The 23,114-nt window shown below is 36.5% G+C and overlaps 1 protein-coding gene across 1 annotated transcript in view; it reads left to right on the top strand.

The window, feature by feature from the left end:
• Positions 1-22,571, top strand: part of UMAD1 (UBAP1-MVB12-associated (UMA) domain containing 1) — a 279,169-nt gene extending 256,598 nt beyond the window's left edge. The window contains exon 5 of the mRNA XM_081286564.1: positions 22,517-22,571. Coding sequence (XP_081142690.1) covers positions 22,517-22,547 — 31 coding nt within the window. The 3' untranslated portion in view covers positions 22,548-22,571. The remainder of the gene's footprint in view (positions 1-22,516) is intronic.
• Positions 22,572-23,114: the final 543 nt, after the last annotated feature.

Genomic DNA, 23,114 nt, shown 5'->3' with positions numbered 1-23,114 from the left:
AAATATATAAAGAGATGTTAAAAGAAAGCCAAACATGCTAAAATGCAGATTAGCCATATCTAAAAGAAAATTAATGAATTTAAGGCTATAAGTTAATACATTCATCAGGATAAAATCCAGAAAGAAAAATGGGTGGAAATATTAGAATAATTTAAAATATTGATGATAAAATGAAGCCCTAACATATGTCCAATCAGAGTCACAGAAAGAGAGATGAAAGTTGTCCAAGGAGTGATAATAGCTGAGAAATTTCCAGGAATACTGAGAATCTTCAATCCACAGTTTCAGGAAGTGCAAAATTTCTAAGCAGGTTCAATAAAAAGAAAACTGATGCCTAGCTATTACCTGGTAGTGGCTCTGTAGAAAAACAAAGACAAACTTTTTTAAAGCAGCCAGAAAAAAGGGGATTTCATATACAAAGACTAATCGACAGTGATACTAGATAACAAAAGGCAATGGAATAATTAAAGTGTTGAGGGCAGAAAGCTATTATCTACCAAGAAAGAAAGACATTTTAAGTCAGCAGAAACTGAGTTCATCTAGACTTGCACAATTGGAGCTCCAAATCTTAAGTAGAAAGGTTGTCTCTCTGATGAAAATTCAATCAAGATAGAAGTCAATGGCAAAAAGATATTTTAAAATTTTTTCACATCTTTGGAAAGAGAATAGTTCATCATTCATGAATCAGTTAAGGAACCAAAATGGCCAGGCATGGTGGCGCACGCCTATGATCCCAGTAGCTCAGGAGGTTGAGACAGGAGGATCACGAGTTCAAAGCCAACCTCAGCAAAAGCAAGACCCTGTTTCTAAATAAAATACAAAATAGGGCTGGGATGTGGTACAGTGGCCAAGTGCCCCTGAGTTCAATCCCCAGTACCCCTTCCCCCACCTCAAAAAAAGAAACCAAAATGATTTTTTAAATAGATATCACTCCTCATCATTTTTTATTACAATGCTGGGAATAGAACCACGGATCTCATGTTATCCATGCTACACCCTAGCCTTCTCCTGATATCAATGATTAGAGTGCCTTTTTAAATATAAATGGAATTCTAGAATATGTATTTTTTAATAAAATTTTATTTTTCCACATTTTTATTGATGCATATAGTTGTACATACTGATGGGATTTGTCGTTACATATTTGTACATACACATGAATGAGTTCTTAAAGCTAAATAATAATGAAAATATACCATGTCATAGCTAGTATTTTTGGTGAAATCTGTCATCCATAAATGTGCACATTAGAAAAAAATTCTGAACATGAACTAAGAACCCACCTTAAGTATTTAGAAAAGAATCAGAGAATAAGCAGAAAGAAAGTAAAAGGAGACAATTGGTTAAAATAGCAGAATTCCACAAGTGGACAGCAAAACTACAATAGGAAGATCAATAAAGATAAAAATTAGCTTTTTAAAAAGACTAATAAAATATTCTATCCTTGGGTGAGACTGGTTGAGAGAAAAGAGTATAAATAATATAAAGGCTAACAAGGGAACATAAAAATAGAGCACAGATTAAAAACTCTACTATGAACAATATCATACCAATAAATATGAAAACCTGGGTGAAATTAAATAACTTGTGAAAATATAGCATATCAAAACTAAGTTAAAAATTTAAAAAACTCAAGTACTCCTGTAATGTTAAAGACAATTGAGTTAGTACTTTAAAATCTTCCATAGGAGCCAGGCATGGTGGCACATGCCTGTAATCCAGTGGCTCAGGAGGCTGAGGCAAGAGGATCATGAATTCAAAGCCAGGTTCAGCAACTTATTGAGGCCCTAAGCAACTTAGCAAGATCCTGTCTCAAGATAAAATATAAAAAGGGCTGGGGATGTAGCCCGGTTGGTTAAATGTCCCTGGGTTCAATCCTCAGTACAAAAACAAAACAAAATAAAATAAAACTTTCTGTGGAAAAAAAGGAGAGAGTAGACCCATAGAATTTTATAGATAAAATCAATAAGCATTCAACAGTTAATTTTTATCTTTTACAGACTTATGTGGCAAATAGAAAAAGAAAAAAAATAATTCCCTAAATCATTCTGCTTTACCTGCACACCAAAATAAACAAGTACAATTGGAGAAAAGAAATTATGGGCCAGTTGTCACTCAAGAACCCAAACAATTACCAAATAGAAATCTGACTTGAAACTTTTTCTTTAAATTTTTAATTTTTTTTTAACTTTTAAGTCTTGTCAAATTATCCTCTTAGGACAAATATAGCCTTTATATAGTAATCATTAAAAAATGTAAAGAAATCCATATCTACGAGCCTTTCTTGGAATAAAAATTAATTTAAAACTTTTCAGTGACAAAATCTAGATAACCAAGGAGATGAATTAGTCTTGTGTGGGAGAAGCCCTGGTATAAAAAAGTTCTGGGGTTGAGCACTGAATCATTTAAAATAGAACCAGACCACCAAATGATCCAGCTATCCCACTCTTGGCTATTTTCCCAAAAGATCTAAAATTGGCATATTACAGTGACACAACCACATCAATGTTTATAGCAGTACAATTCACAATAGCTAAATTATGGAAGCAACCCAGATGCCTGTCAATAGATGAATGGATTAAGAAATTGTGTTATATCTATATACAATGAATTTCTACTCAGACATTGAAAAGAATGAAATTAAGGCATTTGCTGGTAAATGGATGGCAATGGAGACTATCATGCTAAGTGAAATTAGCCAAACTCAGAAACTCAAAGGTTGAAGATTTTCCCTGATATGCAGAAGCTACAGTAAAATAAAGAAAGGGGGAAGGAAGGATCAGATTACATAAAGAATAAAACAAAAGCAAATTAATAGATGAGCAAAAGGAAGTCTAGAAGACTAGAGAAAAGAGGGAAAAGGGAGGAAGGAAGGGAAATGGGAGAAAAAAGAGGTGATTTTGTACTGAAATCGATTTCTATGCATGTATGAGTTTGTTGGGATGAACCCATCTACTATGTATAACCATAAAGCTCTAATAAAAAAATAGAATGAGGAGTAAACAAGTATTTGAATTATGTTGTCAAAACAAGATGTAACTGTTAAAAACCGAGACATTATAGAGAACAACATAACAAGCAATGAGAGGCTGGCCCCTCCACGATGCTGCTTTGCTTGGTGTAAATACAGTGGATCTCAGTATTTGACTGGGGTGCACTAGATATGGATCATCTCAAATCCTTGAGCATGCAGTCTTGTGAAGATGTTGTCACTATGTGCAATAGAGAAGTAGTTGAATTAACTATGTGATATTAACTATTTTAAATAAATTTTAACATTTTTCAAAATAAAAGAAAGAAATGGGGCTGGAAGGGGAGAGAGGTGGAAGAAAGTGAAATGGTGCCTTTTTTCTCAAATATTTTGTAAACCAGCAGACATATTGTGCAAAACTGAAACATAATATTTTTTTTGGTCCTGTTGGGGATCAAATCAAAGTTTTGCACATGCAGGAAACATAATTTTAAAAATAGGTTGTATGCTCTGGCAGCAAATATACAAAAAAAGGGAATATCTACATTTGATGTGAAAAAATTTTTAAATTGGCTACTGTATATGTATTTTTATTCTAATAAGGGTTTGCATTCCAGGTTGGATTTTATTAGAAAAAAATACATCATATCTTCCCTAATGTTTGTCCCTCGGGGAGCTGTTGACACTGGCTGTAGACGTTTTTGATGTTGGATCTGTCATGTGCGTTGTAAGATGTTTGTTATCTCAGGAGAATGCTAGGCTCTTTTTACCTTGATGACCAAAAATGCCCATACATTTTTCAAGCACAGCTGACTTGGCAATTGGCCCTCCCTTGTATTGAGAACCACTGCTTTAACCTTTAAAAGTTTGTCATATCTTTTATCTTAAATTTAGAGCAATGTTAGAGAGTCAAAGTCCCTTGATTTAAAATCTCAAAAGGGAATCATTTACTTGAAATTCATTTGGTTTCATGTTAGCATCTTTCTCTTCTATTAAATGAAAATGAAAATAACTTTACTACATAATAAATCCTTTTTACCCAATGCAACCATTAGTAAAATTATTTGTTGAAATGGGGAAGCTGAAAAATAATATACTTTGTACATTTTTTATTTTGGTACATATACACAATATTTAGCATTTTAACAATTTTAAGCATCCAGTTCTGTGATATAAATGATATGTACACTGTTGTGCAACCATCACCACTTTCCATCTCTAGAACTTTACATCTTCTCTACTGCATATTTTATTTTAATATAATAAATAACATTCAATATATAAATATGTTAATATAATTAAATTATTTTAATTATTAATTTAATATATGTTATATTGATATGTATATTTATATTAATATAGTATTATATAGTATATAAAATACATATTTTATATAACATTAGATTTAATGTAATATAGACATTTAAATGAAATATTTTAATATATCATTATATAATATTTATATTATACATGTATATATTCATCTGCCATTTTTGCCATTTTCCAGTCTTTTATTTTGAGGTCAGTATCCTTTCTTTGAGAGGGGGTCACCTGATTGGAATTCCCCCTGGTCAACCCATAACAAAATTTTTTGCATGAGCTACAACAATAACACTCTCTCTAGGATTTCAAGTTTCAGTTTTTTAAAAATGAAACAAGAACTGAAAGACACTTGGGAAAAAATTTGAGTTCAGAATCCTAGTCCCCTCCCCTCCCAATATTTTATCATTGTCATATTTACACCTATTTGAAAAATATTGAAATACTCTACGTCTATCCTGTCTAGCACATCCAATGTAGTTTTTATGGACACAAAACTTGCTTCTTTTTGCATTTGCATTTGATCAGTTTTCATAACATGTACTAAGTTGCACAATTGGAAAACTAAGTTATATAACTGAAGAAAGTTGAGGTTCAAGCACAGCTAACTTATGAAAAGAATCTAGCTGAACTGATAGGGATAGAAGTGTGGGAACATCCAAAGAGCTGTCTGCTTGCTCTGAGCATTTGAAATGAAGGGTGTCGCTTACAAAATGATCTGGCAGGTTGGATATTATATTAAACTAATGAACTAAAAATATCACGTATATCTGTGAAGATTCATTTTATGTGACAACTTGACTAGGTCACAGGGTGACATTTGATCAAACATTATCCTGGGTGTGTCAGTGAAGGGCACTTCTTTTTTTAATACATGTCTAGTTGTTGATGGACGTTTATTTTACTCATTTTTTTTTTATATGCAGTGCTGAGAAATAAACCCAGTGCGCCTCACACATGCTAGGCAAACGCTTTACCACTGAGCCATAACCCCAGCCGAATGAGGGCATTCCTTGATGAATTTTCTATTTTAATGGAGAGACTTAAGTACAGCAAATTGCCTTTCCTAATATGGGTGGGCTCACCCAGGCAATGAAGATATAAGTAGTGGGGGGAAAACTGAGTAAGGGGGAATTCCTCCTGCCTGAGTCTGAACTGGGCCTTACTTTTTTTTTTTTTTTTCCGCCTTCATCAGCTGTCAAACTGAAAATGTAGTTCAACTTCCCTGGGTCTCCAGCTAGCCCACTACAGGTCTTGCGGCTTCTTAGCCTTTTTAACCCTGTGAGCCAGTTCCTTATAATAAATTTCTCTCTCCTCCCCATATGTCTCTCTCTCTCTAATTATAAATATTCTTGATATCATACATAATAATACAAAATATATTACATATGTAATGTAAGATGTTAACAATAGAGGAAGCTAAGCAAGGGACATACCAAAAACACATTATATTATCTTTGCAACATTTCTATAAACCTAAAATTATTTCCAAAATAAAACTATGTTTTCAAAAATAGCACATACTATACAATCCCTCCTTCTAAAACCATTTCAAGTTATCATTTGTTTGTATTTATACATTCTGTTCACCACATGTTTGTGATCTTTCCTTTGGGAATTATTTACTTCTTTCTTTGTATTGTTCTGTATTGCCTGAGTTTCATTTTTTGTTTGTTTGTTTGTTTTTAAGAATGGAAATTTAAAAAAATGAACCAGTGAAGTAATTTTTTAAAAACTACTGTGGCACTTTGACAAGGTGACTTTTTAAAATCATCCAAATTCCAATATCACTCTGGTGTTTGATTTGATATTAGGTTTTAGTAGCATGGTCTCACTTGTGATTCTCCTTATAGATCCAAAGATGATTTTATGATGAAGCTCCAAGGATAACACTATGCCATTGTGCCACAGTCTGGCTAGGCAAAATAACCGGGGGTGAGGGGGGTGGGGGGGTGACAAGCAACTTGTGAAGGTTGAAACAGCGGGAGCTGCTTTATTACGGGACAGCAGAGGTATATATACTTAACTGATTATACACAGCTTGTTTCAAATAACATCATCTAGATACAGCAGTCAGTCATTAAGGAATCCTCATCATCTTAATGGCTTGATGGCGTTACTTCACAAACCACTCCTCCTGGCAAAGTGCCAGGTGCCATCTTGACTTGATTGTGGCCCTCAACACCATTGGACTAGAAAAATGACCATCTAGTATCTGTGTAAGAATAAGGTGTTTCTGACTGTCCTGGTTCATTCGGGCTGCTATAATTGGATGTCAAAAGTAGGTGGTTTATAAACATTAGAAATTTACTTATCCTAGTTCTGATTGCTGGTCCAAGACCAGCAGATTCTCACCAGAGATTCAAGGTCTCTGTTGAGAACCCCTTCCTGATCCATAGATGACCATCTTCTCTGTGTCCTCAGATGGTAGGAAGACCAAGGGAGCTTATTGGGCTCTCTTTAGAAAGAAGACTGATCCCACTCACAAAGGCCCTACCATCATGACCTAATTACGTCCCAAAGGTCCCTTCTCTGAATCTCATCACATTGGGGGTTAGGGTTAGGATTTCAATATATGAAAAGAGGAAGGGTCACAAACCTTCCGTTTATCACACTGACCCATACATAGTTGAATGATTTATGTCTCTGTGTTGCTTTTGCTCTTTTACTGCTGTGTCATAAGGGAAGAAAAAGCTTTGGGTTGTAGTTCTCCAGGAGTTCTGTCCAGTGTAGTAAGGGGAACTAAAGAACTGTCAGATTTTATATCTCCAAATCAAAGCAGAGCTTGCCATTGAGTAATTACAGGGATTAAAAGAACAGATTCCTAAACATTATAGTACATTTTTAAAAATTTAATACTCTCTTTATCCTCTTATTTTCTTCTTCTTTTTCTTTGTTCTTTCTCCTGACATCCAACTTCTCCTCTTTTGACTTAAATTCTCAAGGTACCATATCTTGTCTTTTTTTCATTCCAAGACTGTGAACTCTTTGCAGTTGTGGAAAGGATCATTGTAAGGTCAGGCACCGGGGACCAAAAGGAGGCAGATAAGCTGCTGAACAAGGCTTTATTGAGATTCACTCCTGGTGAGACCCTCCATTCCAACAGAGTGGGTGGAGGGAATCGTGCCCAGGCTCAGCTGGATTTGGAATTTTATTGGGCTTAGGGCAGGAAGGGAAGGGCTTGGGACAGGAAAGGGAGGTTTTTAGAGTCCCCTGTCCTCCTAGGGTTGGTCTGGGGATCTTGCTGAGATCTGTGTCCTTCCAGGATTGGTCAGGAGACCCCTACTGATTGACAGGTGGTTATCACTACTTGTCTGTCTGACCTAACAATCATCTTCATTTCTGTGTCCATGTCACCTGGAAGAGTTCTCACTTATCAGTCAGGGAGAGTTGTTGTAGGCATGTCTTGACTGGAGGTCAAGCTATAGCTGAGCTATAGCTGCAAATGGAACTTCTGGGGTTTTCCAGTTTCTCCTTCTCAACACAGTTCTTTCCTTTGTCCACCCTATTGTTTTTCTTGCTTAGCCCTTTTTCTTCTTGTAATGTAGCTAAGGAATGTGCATATTCTAGTATTACTCTGTTCTTTGCATAAGGTCAGTTCTTCTCTTTTTGTTTCTAGAAAAGAATAATCCAAACAAGTGGTTCTCCAATTTGATTAGGCATCACAGTCTCTTGGATGGCTTTTTAAAACAGACTGCGGGGCCCAACCCTTTCCCCCTGCATTTCTCCTTCAGTAGGTCCTGTTTGGGGGCTGGAGGATATGAATTTCTAGCAAGTTCCCAGATGCTGCTGCTGTTGATTCCAATGCTGCTGGTTCAGGCTTCATGAATCACTGACCCATATACTACAGAAGCATTGGCTGGCTGACTAATCTCCTGTATGAGGGAGAATAAAAGGCACACTGATATTTAATGTCTAGAACTTAGCCATACAATAAAAATAACAGAATGAATATGCATATTTGTTTTAAACCCAAAGTATAAAGACACCTTTTCTTATATTCAGATTATTTTCATAGACCATAAGTTAAAACTGCTAAAGAAGAGAAAGCTATTGATATTCTATCAGAGTATATAAAAAAAAGGTTAATTATGGCATGCACATCTTAAAGATCCCTTTGCTGTGTGAGCCATCTCCAGAAATGCATGCCATACGACTGAAATAGAAATGATTATATGAGTAAATTATCACCCACACTCCTTGCCTGCATTATTTCATACCACAAGCCTTTTCTCTTTTCAAGGAATAATGGTTTTACATTTTACTTTGTGATGGCACTCTAATTGCTAAATATAATAGGAGCATTATGCTACAAAGTTAAAAGATTCCAAGTGAAAAGATAAGTCAAATATAGAAATCTCATCCAGCCAATAATTCTTTAAAGTGTGTTCCTCTTTTCTTTTCCAGCTGTCCCCCAATTGTGAGCTCTCACACAATCAAATGAAACTGACTACCTCAGTGGAGAAAAGCTAAGAGAGGGACCTTGGAATGTTTCTAGTCCAAGAGTCTGTACATAGGAAATACTGGCCAAATCTGGTCCATTTCTTGTTTTTATAGATACAATTTTATTGAAAGATAGGCATGCCCATATTAATTGGGAAATAGCCATGCCCATTTGTTTGCCTATTGTGTGGCTACTTTTACACTATATGATAGTGAAATGGTTGCAACACAGACCATGTGGTCCAAAGCTAAAAACATTTACTATCTTGCCCTTTATCAGAAAATTCTACTGACCCCTCCTCTAGTCCAACCTACTCACTTGTCAGGTGAGAAACCTATCCTGAGAAAGAGAGCTGTAGCTCTGGTTCAAGCATTCAAACAGAAACAAGAGGCAGAAGGCCAGGCATCATCCTCACCAATGCCTGTATGAGCTTCATTCCCCCAAGACAGCCAGAGCTGCCCTTCCTGTATTATTTGAGAAGGGAACATTGGTGTAAGCTTGCATCTCACTGCAATTTTCAAGGAGCCCCTCTAAATGATAACCCTCTCCCCAAAAGCAGTGAGACAGAAGTGTGTTTTACTGTTACTCCAAAATGTACAAAGCACATTATTAGTAGCTGAATATTTGAGGCTTGTTTCTAATAATGAAAAAATTCATTTTTCAATGATGAGAAAATCATTAGGATGATTTTGTCTTTTAGAAGATACCTACATTGTGTCATGTAGCTTTCTCAAAAGTATCCAAAGCCTGCAAGAGAATGTGTCTGGTGATGGGAATTCTTGTTTTCTCAAGTTGTATTCACCAAACTGGCAAAAGTATAAGAGCATATGTGTACATGTATAAGTTAACATAAGTATTTTTACATAATTCATGTATCCATGTCTAAAATAAAATGATACAATAATGCTAGATGTCCCCTAATCTCTTATTTGCATGTTAAGGAAAGTATATCTGTTCTGCAAACAGGAATCCAAATTCTGTGGTTTCAGGTGAGTGTACAGAATTATATAATGAATTGAAAAGGAGTATTTTCATGAAAGGACCATTATTTTATGTTTTTTTTTTCATTGGCTTTTTAATGGGTACCTCCTGTGGGCCAGGAACCCCCTGTGCTGAAACAGATACAAACAAAGAGGCCAGAGGATCTCACCGTGTTATGCAGGAGGTCCTCATGTAAAGATACCCGTAGTCTTATTAAGCTGTGTCTCTGCTATCTTCCATTGGCATACATCTAATAAGAACTTTTCTCTCTGCCTGGCATTTAGTAAGTATCCAGTAAATCTATGAATAAGTGGGTGAATGAATGGAAGAGCAAGTGAGTGAGTGAATGCACAAAAGGCAGAGGTATGAACCACTTTGAGCTGTTTAGAGAACACCTTATATGTCTGGAAGATAGGATTTGGAAAGAAGGGTTGGACATACTGGGAGAAGAGACTGGGGAGGTGGGTCAAGTTAAGATTATGGAATACCTGCCGGGTGTGGTGGCACATACCTATAATCCCAGCAAATCAGGAAGCTGAGGCAGGAGGATTGCAAGTTCAAAGCCAGCCTCAGCAACTTAGGGAGGCCCTGTCTCAAAAAATAAAAAGGGATGGGGATGTGGCCCAGTAGTTAAGTGCCTCTGGGTTCAATCCCTGGTACCCCACCACCACCATCAAAAAAAAAAAGAAAGAAAGAAAGATTATAGAGTACCATGTATACTAACCTAGGTATTTTTAATAATTATTTCAGCAATTCCATGTGTCAGTCCTGTGATAGGCTCTGAGGATATATGATTTGGCTCCTGCCCTTCTGAACTCTTCAGTTCTAACTGAAGTGATACATAAGAAATATTCAAAAAGTGTTAGGCATTATTATTATTGGAGAAAAGTAATTGAAAGTGCAATGAAGAAATACAGAAGATGAGGAGGACCAGAGTGAAATGGTAGGCAACCAATAAGAGTTGCAGATTCCAGGAAGGTCTGTCTAGTGGAAGAGTGGGTGAAATTGAGGTTGGAGAGGAGGCAGAGGTCAGGTCATGGAGGGTCTTGTGCATCATTGTAAAATTTGGGGCTGTGGCCTAAAGTCAGTAGGAACAACTAAGGTATTAAGTTTGGGAATGATAAAATCAGAGTCTTGTTTTTATAAGATGAAGAGACATGGACGAATTCAAGAGACTATAGAAATTGAATAGCAAGAATTATTGATTGATTGACTGTAAAATGGAAAGAAAGTTAGAAGATGTCTCCCAGATTTCTGGATTGAGCCACTGAATGAAGAACGTATCATTTACTCGTATAAAAACATGAGTTGAACAGCAGTGTTTCAGGAGCAAAGATGAGAACAGTTGAAGTTAAGGATCAGAAGAGATGGCTACAGAGCTCATAATATGAATGAACATGGAACCTGGGCATGGATGAGATCGAAAAAGAAATGTATAATGTGAGAAAACAACCAGGATGGAACTTGGGGGGGGGGTAGAAGAGGAACCCAAAGAATACTGAGTAAGCAAGAGTGGTCAAAGCAACTTGTTAAAAATAGGAGACGGTGATGTCATAGGAACAAGAGAGGATAGGGAGGAGAAAGGAAGAAGAAGGAGGACATGTTCAGTATTGTCAAATGTGTCTTTGTTTTTTAATAAGGACTGGAAATGATCCACTGGATATAGCAATTAGGAGAGCTCTGATCAAGGCCATCTAAAACACTCCTAGATCTTGAAATTGCTTGTTTCTGGAGATCCTACCCCATATTATAGCAAACATTGAAATGCAACAAATTCCACATTAAATTGTTTCATAAAAGATTTAAGGTATTAAATATTTCCCTTTGAAACTATTACTAATTTTTTTCTAGGGTGTGTGTGTGTGTGTGTGTGTGTGTGTGTGTAATTAAGCCTATTCATTTTTCTTTAGATCTCAACCATTTTGTAGTTTTCTTAAAAACCCTGAGGACCTTCACTCTTATTAATAGTAACCACATTCAAAGAAAGCTACAGTGAGTTATGGAGTAAATGAGTGATGAAGCAGACAGTAAGCATGGACTTCTCTTTCATAGATACAACTAGGAAAGAACAAAAAGGGAGAGAGACCAAGAGTGCTGCAAAGTCAAGGGAATGTTTGATTTATTTAAAATTAGAGCTCTTCACATGGATTGGAAGAAAATAGCAAGAAGCAAACACCAAAAACAGGTTGATAATTGAGGAGAGAAAAAGAATATTTGCTCAAAATGCTGATTGAGGAGATAAGCAAATCAGAAGAGATCCAGAGCTAGGAGTATAGATCAGTGGTAGAATGCTTGCCTAGCATGTACAAGATCCTGGGGTTAATTTCAACAACCCCCTCCCCCCAAAAAAAGAGAAAAGGGATTTAGATTAGCTGATTTCACCTTTTCTAAAGTCCTTCTCTGTGTCTAGATGAAAGAAAGAAGGACAGGTAATAGATTGATGTGCACCTGATATCTATTGTTAATGATGAAATGTTAAAATCAAGTCTTCTTCAAGTAACTCCAACACCACCATTCAGCACTGTTCTTCTAAAGATCAGGGACTACAGTGATGGCAGTGAGAACACTCTTACAGCAGTTAACAGCTCCATAGTTCATAAATAACCCTGAACTACCCTGTTATGAAGAGTGCTATAGAGATGCCTATTGGGGTTTGACCCCTGTTTTTTTTTTTTATGAGCAAAGAAGAGGCAAGTATTCTCTGGGAGTAAAATGCCCACGTATGTCAAGCGAATTGATTTGTCAAAAGCACCATCTGGTAGATGAGTTGATTTACACTGAGGAGGCAGGAGGTCTATGGAAAGTGCATTAACTCTTTGGGGCCACTGGAGCAGCGTTAGTAAATCATTGCTACAGTACTAAATGGTTCCCCTAATGGCCCCAAAGAGTAAATGCATCCCCCAAAGAGTCTCAGATGGCCCCAGGTGGTCGTTTGCCCTCTGAGAGTCAGGATGATTACAAGTGCTTTTCAGGACCTAGGTCAGTGGCCCAATTTCCACTTTACAGATAAGGAAACTGAAGCGTATTCTAGGCCACTAGGTGCCAGCTGATAACAGAGCTTAGATTAGATATTAGCCAGCTAAGGTGGCTAGCTAATAATTAGCGTTGCTGCTGTTATACCAATAAGAATTCTAGTGATCACGTCAGTAAATGTCATTCAAAATGTGATCGTTCACAGTAAAATAACCCACATTTATTCCCATGAAATGGGAATTATTCCTATTTGGTTGCAAAATGATTGACTAGAATGTTCTTTTACAAAAACATTATTTTAGTTGTGCTTTTTGATGTTGTTAGGTTGTTGTTGTAGAAATAGAAATAAAAACTCAAGTTGATAAAAAAGATAGAAAGCCTTTCCCTGACAGCTATTAGAAGTGTGTCTCAAGTTTGTGTGTTTATCAGACTTATACATTAAACAAATTGGATCAGCTTCGGAGGTGCTGTTCAATAGGCCATGAGTGTTTCTGAGCTAAAAAGGACATGCAGATCCTCTATGAAAGGGTGCTTATTTTACAAGTGAAAAAAAAATGACCCCAATGTGGCCTAGCCAGGTCTTTTGTCTTAAGCTTAGGAAGTGAGAAAGCCCTGTTACCTGAAAAAACATGGAAAATAGGTCAGGGGCTCCCAGAACTTCAAGTCTGGAGGGGTAGAAAGATAGCATCATGGTATCTTTATTATTATTATGACTCAAGTTTGTCATTATTATTACGAGTTTGTGTTAATAAAAGGCCACCAATTCTTTGTAAAACATATAGTTACTAGGCATCCCCACCTTAAAAAGAAAAGACTTTCAATAGATCGCAGCGAGGGAGCTGCTCTGCTACGTATGAAACCCTGACACAGAAGCAGGTTGTCTACGAATGGTTTAGCACCAGGTTCCCCACGAACGTGCGTTACATGACGGGCGAGAGGGCGGCCCCCTTTCCGGCCGAACCCCGTTTCCCAGGACGAAGGACTCTCCGCACTGGGCCCCAGTCCTATTTTTTTCTTCTTTTGTCTTTTCATTTCTTTTGAATTATCTTATCCCCCCTTCCTTGAATTCTACCTGCTTACTCTCATTCTCTTTAGTGACTTCTTCCTTTCCCTTCTAATACCTTTCCTCCCAAGCATCAAATAAATTTATAGGAGTAAACAGTAACTCAGCAGTCAAACAGAACAAGAAGTAACATGAGCAGCTTCAAAAAGCAAGGAAGAAAAGGAGTAAAAACAATGCAGGACAGCCTAAATATTCAGGAGGACCTAGAGTCATCAGAAAAATGATCATATAAAGAACTCAAGGAACACCTTAGACAGATGGAATGGAACCTTAAAGAGGATACAAGAGAGCAAATTCAAGCAGCGAAAGAACACATTGAGAATGAATTCCATAAACAGATAAAAGAAGAAGTTAAGCATCTTTATCAGGAGATAGAGATTATAAAAAATAATCAAACAATAATTCTAGAAATGAAGGAAACAATAAACCAAATTAAAAACTCAATTGACAGTATCACTAACAGAGTGGAGCAAGTAGAAGCCAGAACGTCAGATAATGAAGACAAAATATATCATCTTGAAAAGAGTCTAGCCAACTCAGAAAGGCTGGTAAAAAATCACGAGAAAAACATCCAAGAGTTATGGGATAACATAAAAAAAAACAAACTTACGAGTCATCGGGATAGAAGAAGGTATAGAGATTCAAACCAAGGGAATGAGTAACCTGCTGAATGAAATAATTACAGAAAACTTTCCAGAAATAAAAAAAGAAACAGATATACAAATTGAAGATGCATACAGGACACCGAGCACACAAAATCACAGTAGACCAACGCCAAGACACATTGTTATGAAGATATCCAATATACAGAACAAAGAGAAAATATTAAAAGCTACAAGAGAAAGGAGACAGATTACATTCAGGAGTAAAACAATAAGGTTAACAACGGATTTTTCATCACAGACACTGAAAGCAAGAAGGTCATGGAACAATGTATTTCAAACACTGAAAGACAATGGATGCCAACCAAGAATTCTGTATCCAGCAAAATTAAGCTTCAGGTATGACAACGAAATAAAAATCTTTCATGATGAACAAAAGTTAAAAGAATTTGCAGCCAGAAAACCAGCATTGCAAAGCATTTTGAGCAAAACACTACACGAGGAAGAAATGAAAAACAATAACCAAAACCATCAGTGGGAAGTGCCTCGGTAAAGACAGAGGGTGAGGGGAAAGATAATCATGGAGAAACAAACTAAATTTTTTTTAAAAAAGGATAAATAATCAAACATGGCTGGAAGTACAAACCATATATCAATAGTAACTCTGAATGTTAATGGCTTAAACTCTCCAATAAAGCGACATAGGCTGGTATCATGGATTAAAAAAACAAATCCAACAATATGCTGCCTCCAGGAGACACATCTGATTGGAAAAGACATACACAGGCTGAAGGTGAAAGGATGGGAAAAAACATACCATGCACACGGTCCTCGTAAGCAAGCAGGGGTGGCCATCCTCATATCGAATAAAATCGACTTCAAGACTAAGTTAATCAAAAGGGATAAAGAAGGACATTATATACTGTTAAAAGGAACCATTCAACAACAAGACATAACAATTATCAATATTTATGCACCAAATAATGGTGCTGCGACATTCATAAAACAAATTCTCCTCAAGAATCAAATAGACCACAACACAATAATTATGGGTGACTTCAACACACCTCTCTCCCCATTGGACAGATCCTCCAAACAAAAGTTGAATAAAGAGGGCTGGGGATGTGGCTCAGGTGGTGGCGCGCTCGCCTGGCATGCGTGCGGCCCGGGTTCGATCCTCAGCACCACATACCAACAAAGATGTTGTGTCCACCGAGAACTAAAAAATGAATGTTAAGAATTCTCTCTCTCTCTCTCTCTCTCTCTCTCTCTCTCTCTCACCTCTCACTCTATCTTTAAAAAAAAAAGTTGAATAAAGAAACTATAGAACTCAATATCACAATCAATAACCTAGACTTAACTGACATATATAGAATATATCAACCATCATCAAATGGATATACTTTTTTCTCAGCAGCACATGGATCCTTCTCAAAAATAGACCATATATTATGCCATAGGGCAACCCTCAGTAAATATAAAGGGGTGGAGATAATACCATGCATTTTATCTGATCATAATGGAATGAAACTGGAAATCAATGATAAAAGAAGGAAGGAAAAATCCTACATCACATGGAAAATAAACAATATGTTACTGAATGATCAATGGGTTACAGAAGACATAAAGGAGGAAATCAAAAAATTCTTAGAGATAAATGAAAATACAGACACAACATATCGGAATCTATGGGACACAATGAAAGCAGTTTTAAGAGGAAAATTCATCGCCTGGTGGTCATTCCTCAAAAAAAGAAAAAACCAACAAATAAATGAGCTCACACTTCATCTCAAAGCCCTAGAAAAGGAAGAGCAAAACAACAGCAAATGTAGCAGAAGGCAAGAAATAATTAAAATCAGAGCGGAAATCAATGAAATTGAAACAAAAGAAACTATTGAAAAAATTAACAAAACTAAAAGTTGGTTCTTCGAAAAAATAAATAAGATCGACAGACCTTTAGCCATGCTAACGAAGAGAAGAAGAGAGAGAACTCAAATTACTAACATACGGGATGAAAAAGGCAATATCACAACAGATGCTACAGAAATACAGAAGACAATTAGAAATTATTTTGAAAACCTATATTCCAATAAAATAGAAGATAGTGAAGACATCGATAAATTTCTTAAGTCATATGATTTGCCCAGACTGAGTCAGGAGGATACACACAATTTGAACAGACCAATATCAATGGATGAAATTGAAGAAGCCATCAAAAGACTACCAACCAAGAAAAGCCCAGGACCGGATGGGTATACAGTGGAGTTTTACAAAACCTTTAAAGAAGAATTAATACCAATATTTTTCAAGTTATTTCAGGAAATAGAAAAAGAGGGACCTCTTCCAAATTCATTCTATGAGGCCAACATCACCCTGATTCCGAAACCAGACAAAGACACCTCAAAGAAAGAAAACTACAGACCAATATCTCTAATGAACCTAGATGCAAAAATCCTCAATAAAATTCTGGTGAATTGAATACAAAAACACATCAAAAAAATTGTGCACCATGATCAAGTAGGATTCATCCCTGGGATGCAAGGATGGTTCAATATACGGAAATCAATAAATGTTATTCACCACATCAATAGACTTAAAGATACGAACCATATGATCATTTCGATAGACGCAGAGAAAGCATTTGACAAAGTAGAGCATCCCTTTATGTTCAAAACATTAGAAAAACTAGGGATAACAGGAACTTACCTTGACATTGTAAAAGGTATCTATGCTAAGCCTCAGGCTAGCATCATTCTGAATGGACAAAAGTTAAAGGCATTCCCTCTAAAATTTGGAACAAGACAAGGATGCCCTCTATCACCACTTCTATTCAATATAGTTCTTGAAACACTGGCCAGAGCAATTAGACAGATGAAAGAAATTAAAGGCATAAAAATTGGAAAAGAAGAACTTAAATTATCACTATTTGCAGATGACATGATTCTATACCTAGAAGACCCAAAAGGGTCTACAAAGAAACTACTAGAACTAATAAATGAATTCAGCAAAGTGGCAGGATATAAAATCAACACACATAAATCAAAGGCATTTCTGTATATCAGCGACAAAACTTCTGAAACGGAAATGAGGAAAAACACTCCATTCACAATATCCTCAAAAAAAATAAAATACTTGGGAATCAACCTAACAAAAGAGGTGAAAGATTTATACAATGAAAACTACAGAACCCTAAAGAGAGAAGTAGAAGAAGATCTTAGAAGATGGAAAAATATACCCTGTTCATGGATAGGCAGAACTAACATCATCAAAATGGCGATATTACCAAAAGTTCTCTATAGGTTTAATGCAATGCCAATCAAAATCCCAACGACATTTCTTGTAGAAATAGATAAAGCAATCATGAAATTCATATGGAAAAATAAAAGACCCAGAATAGCAAAAGCAATTCTAAGCAGGAAGTGTGAATCAGGCGGTATAGCGATACCAGATTTCAAACTATATTACAGAGCAATAGTGACAAAAACAGCATGCTACTGGTACCAAAACAGGCGGGTGGACCAAAGGTATAGAATAGAGGACACAGAGACTAATCCACAAAGTTACAACTATCTTATATTTGATAAAGGGGCTAAAAGCATGCAATGGAGGAAGGATAGCATCTTCAACAAATGGTGTTGGGAAAACTGGAAATCCATATGCAACAAAATGAAACTGAATCCCTTTCTCTCGCCATGCACAAAAGTTAACTCAAAATGGATCAAGGAGTTTGATATCAAATCAGAGACTCTGTGTCTGATAGAAGAAAAAGTTGGCTCCGATCTATATATTGTGGGGTCGGGCTCCAAATTCCTTAATAGGACACCCATAGCACAAGAGTTAATAACAAGAATCAACAAATGGGACTTACTTAAACTAAAAAGTTTTTTCTCAGCAAGAGAAACAATAAGAGAGGTAAATAGGGAGCCTACATCCTGGGAACAAATTTTTACTCCTCACACTTCAGATAGAGCCCTAATATCCAGAGTATACAAAGAACTCAAAAAAATTAGACAATAACAAATTACCCAATCAACAAATGGGCCAAGGACCTGAACAGACACTTCTCAGAGGAGGACATACAATCAATCAACAAGTACATGAAAAAATGCTCACCATCTCTAGCAGTCAGAGAAATGCAAATCAAAACCACCCTAAGATACCATCTCACTCCAGTAAGATTGGCAGCCACTATGAAGTCAAACAACAACAAGTGCTGGCGAGGATGTGGAGAAAAGGGTACACTTGTACATTGCTGGTGGGACTGCAAATTGGTGCGGCCAATTTGGAAAGCAGTTTGGAGATTCCTGGGAAAGCTGGGAATGGAACCACCATTTGACCCTGCTATTGCCCTTCTCGGACTATTCCCTGAAGACCTTAAAAGAGCATGCTACAGGGATACTGCCACATCGATGTTCATAGCAGCACAATTCACAATAGCTAGACTGTGGAACCAACCCAGATGCCCTTCAATAGATGAATGGATAAAAAAAAATGTGGCATCTATACACAATGGAGTACTATGCAGCAATAAAAAATGACAAAATGATAGAATTTTCAGGGAAATGGATGGCACTAGAGCAGATTATGCTTAGTGAAGCTAGCCAATCCCTAAAAAACAAATACCAAATGTTTTCTTTGATATAATGAGAGCAACTATGAACAGAGCAGGGAGGAAGAGCAGGAAGAAAAGATTAACATTAAACAGAGACATGAGATGGGAGGGAAAGGGAGAGAAAAGGGAAATTGCATGGAAATGAAGGGAGACCCTCATTGCTATACAAAATTACATGTAAGAGGTTGTGAGGGGAATGGGAAAATAAACAAGGAGAGAAATGAATTACAGTAGATGGGGTAGAGAGAGAAGATGGGAGGGGAGGGGAGGGGGGATAGTAGGGGATAGGAAAGGTAGCAGAATACAACAATTACTAATAGGGCATTATGTAAAATTGTGGATGTGTAGCCGACGTGATTCTGCAATCTGCATTTGGGGTAAAATTGGGGGTTCATAACCCACTTCAATCTAATGTATGAAATATGATATGTCAAGAGCTTTGTAATGTTGTGAACAACCAATAAAAAAAAAAGACAAGACATGTAGAGGGGGAAAAAAGCAAGAAAAAATAGTTATCAAATGTTAAGCATGTAAAGCTTGCAGCAGAATTCTGTTCTAGGACTTATCCACTTTTAATCCTCAAAGCTTACTTGCATGGCTGAAGGCTTCTAGGAATTTTGTAAGTAGATGTGTAATTGTGAATTTCTCTAGAAAGAAAAATAAAATCTGCAACAATCAAATTGCATTCCATAAACACAATTAACTCTTGACATGTTTTATCAGGCATCCTTGTAAAATATGAATGTGTTACTATAAATCTTACATAGAAGTGATGGTCTGTGTAATTCTTGCATAAAATGGTAGTTTTTTGGTCAGTGGATCAAAAATTAGGGCAGCTCACTGTTCTGAGATTACATGGAACAGGACATTGATTTTGTTTTGTTTTGTCTTTTCTTGTGTTTGGTGATTAGATTTAAGACATAGATGCCAAAATAGTCTGTTTTGATCAAAATTGAGGCTTTCCCTGTTGAAGTCTTGGCTGAATTCAGTGAGTTTTGCAAACACAGAAAAAGCAAACTTGAGTACAGGCAGAAGGGAAATCTAAAAAGGAAATTGATCTTTCCATGACTAAATAAGAGATACTCATGATTATTAATCAAAATAAGGCTATGGGTTAAACAATTATAATTGCAATCAACTCTTAGGGAATTTGGGACTTCTCAAATACCTATGAATGAAGAATAGTTGTTAATGAGTTTATTCATTAAAAATAATCCCTTTCATTTATATTTTCTCTTACATATTACAAAGTTCTTTCACCTAGTAAGACGATGTTTGATGTTCATAACAAGTGTGAGGTAGGTAAGGTACTATTTGCCTATTTAACAGATGAGCAAGTTGAAGCTGGGAAAGGTCCAGAGCTCTTTTCACAGATAACACTGCTTCTAAGTCCCATTAGCAGTCCTTTTGTGATATATAATCACTGCTTTGCTCAAGTAAGGGCCAAGCCTTCAAAAGTGATCGTCCTTTAATATAAATGTGCCCTGAAAGTATAAGGAAGTATGCCACTGACATACCTTTATGAAATTCAAACAGATTATCTTTTTGTTGTTGTTGTTTAGCAATTAACAGTACAATAAATTAAGAAGAGCACAGATCAAACATATGTTTTCAGTTGATTGTTAGGATACAAAGAGTGCCATAATTAATGAATTTGTTAATGGTTCTTCCCACTTTGCTCAGTGCCCAGTTGTCAATGCCAATGAATTTTGGACTTGGGCCATAACATTTATCTGTTTCTCCAAAAGCCAGTTTCTTTCATATTCAAGCTAAGGATACCAAGTTGCACAGTGCACTTTTGCCAGCCTGAAGGTGGTTCTGAATGCCTCCACACTGGTGCTCCCTAAGAATGGTAAAATATTCTTTATGTGCCAGCTGTCGTGCTCCTTTGTTCCCCCAATTTGCATATGGTACGTTACTGAACAGGAGTTTTTCTTTCTGTTTCACCAAATGCAGGTGTGCAGTCATTCTAAGAGCATTCTCAAGATCAGCTATATAAATTGCCCCCTAGGTCCAAAGTCTGAAAAAATAGTTTTTCATTAAAACAATTTAAAAACCTACAATGTTTGTACTTCACTTTTTCAGTCTTCTGAAAGTCTTCCTTCTGCCAGTAGCAACCTCACAAATGGCATCATTTGTGGGAAGAGTTGGCAATTATTTTTCTAGCCTGTGTAGGCTAGAATGTGGGAAAAGAACTTCCAAAGCCATACATAAATAATGAGATGTATTGGCTCACTTTGCTTTCTGAAAAATACTAGCAAATTTATCCTTCATATTTACCTTTAAAATCTTCCGGGATACTTAGGAAGTTTTGGACTCTTATCTTCTCATGCATTATTTTTCTCCTGCAGCCGTTTTCTATAAAATGCACTTGTTTCACTCCAACAACACCAAACTGAAATACTTAGATGGAAAAAAAGTGTTTCTTTCTTCCTCAGTTACATTTATGTGCACAGATTTTAACTGGGTTAAAAGACACTATGCATCCCTGAACTTTACAGAAAGTCTGGGCTTATTAAAATACAAAGTACCTTTAGTCTTAATTCAGTATGGTTGTAACCAGAAGTCCTAAGGATATATGAAAGATCAAATATTTACTCTATATGCAAATTAGATCCCAATAATAACAGATTACTTACCCTAGAGTTCAGTTAAAGTGTCAAAATCATATTACATCTCATATAAAGAAAAATATGTGGGGCTGGGGCTGGGGCTCAGCGGTAGAGCGCTCACCTTGCGTGTGCGAGGTGCTGGGTTCAATCCTCAGCACCACACAGAAATAAATAAATAAAATAAAAGTATTGTGTCCAACTACAACTAAAAAAAGTTAAAAAAAAGAAAAAATGCATGATTTTTCACACATTTTTCATTGTTCAGATTTCACCATCGAATACAAGATGACTTTAACATTTCTTATTAAATATAAATTTTATTGATATGAATTATTACTTTACACCAAATTCTCAACATCATTAAATTAAAATATTAAGAAGTAACACAAATATTTTTTCCAAGTAACTCCTTTCATTCTTAGGCTTTGTTTAAAGCTTTGGCTAAATCCTTGAAAAACAAAACTTTTTTTCTGCCTTTAAAAAAATTAGCTCCCAAATTAAATCTTATAATACATTCATGATTGTTCAACTTTTATAGAAAGGAAAGAAAAAGCAGTATTGTCCTTTCTCATTGCTACAAATCCGTAAGTTGTTGCAATAATGCTTAGATCAGAAAGCAATACCTTCTTTTATATTATATAGTGTCCGGTCGGCTGAGCTCAGATTGCCAGCCTCTCCCTACCCGCCCCAGCTACTAGATGGATCACTCCTCTGGTTGTTACATCAAGAGCCAGTGCTGGTAAAGTGGGGGACACTGAGACAAATGAACTCATACACCAACTTTGGGCCCAGACAGACTTGAGAGGGTTCTAGTTTTCATGGGCTTTTCAGAGAAAACAAAAGAGAAACCTATTTTGTGCCATAGGCCTGGGCAGTTTTTCCAAATTCTTTCATCTTAAATATGCCTTCTGATCAGCCCCCATCTTTCTGTTGATCAGGCCACTGGGAGAAACACAAGGATTTTTGTAAAATGGATTTGTCCTTCCAGGAGACTGCATTCCAGGTATGAAATTATAACCCCATAGCCTTTCCCAAGCCTACTAAGGCACCTTCCCTCACTGTCCTTCCCTGGAGCTCACTCCCACATTCCTTTTACGCATGGGTCTTTTTCTTATCTACTTTAAATGGTGCCAACCTGCTTTCTTCAGCAAATTGTTGGTGCTAAATAAATGGTGTGATTTATAGTAATAATGGTGATGATAATGAATCTTAAAACACCTAACTAATCCCAGTGAACTCTCTGTGATGTTAAGGCTGTGGAACCCATGGTTGACTAACAGTGATAATGACTGAGAGTGAGGTGATAAATTACTATGCAGATTGTCAATGGCTTAAAATTGTCTCAAAAGGAGGACATTTCATCACAGACCAATCCCAATTAAATAAATATACGTGTAGCATTACAGACACACAGGAGTCTCTCTCTCTCTGTGTGTGTGTGTGTGTGTGTGTGAGAGAGAGAGAGAGAGAGAGAGAGAGAGAGAGAGAGAGAGAGAGAGATTTGTTTTCAATAACTTGCTTCATAAAATACAGGGA

The sequence above is a fragment of the Spermophilus citellus genome (genome assembly GCF_964194105.1).
Source record: "Spermophilus citellus genome assembly, chromosome: 3".
Lineage (NCBI taxonomy): Eukaryota > Metazoa > Chordata > Mammalia > Rodentia > Sciuridae > Spermophilus > Spermophilus citellus.
This window is presented reverse-complemented; position numbering and strand designations above follow the sequence as displayed.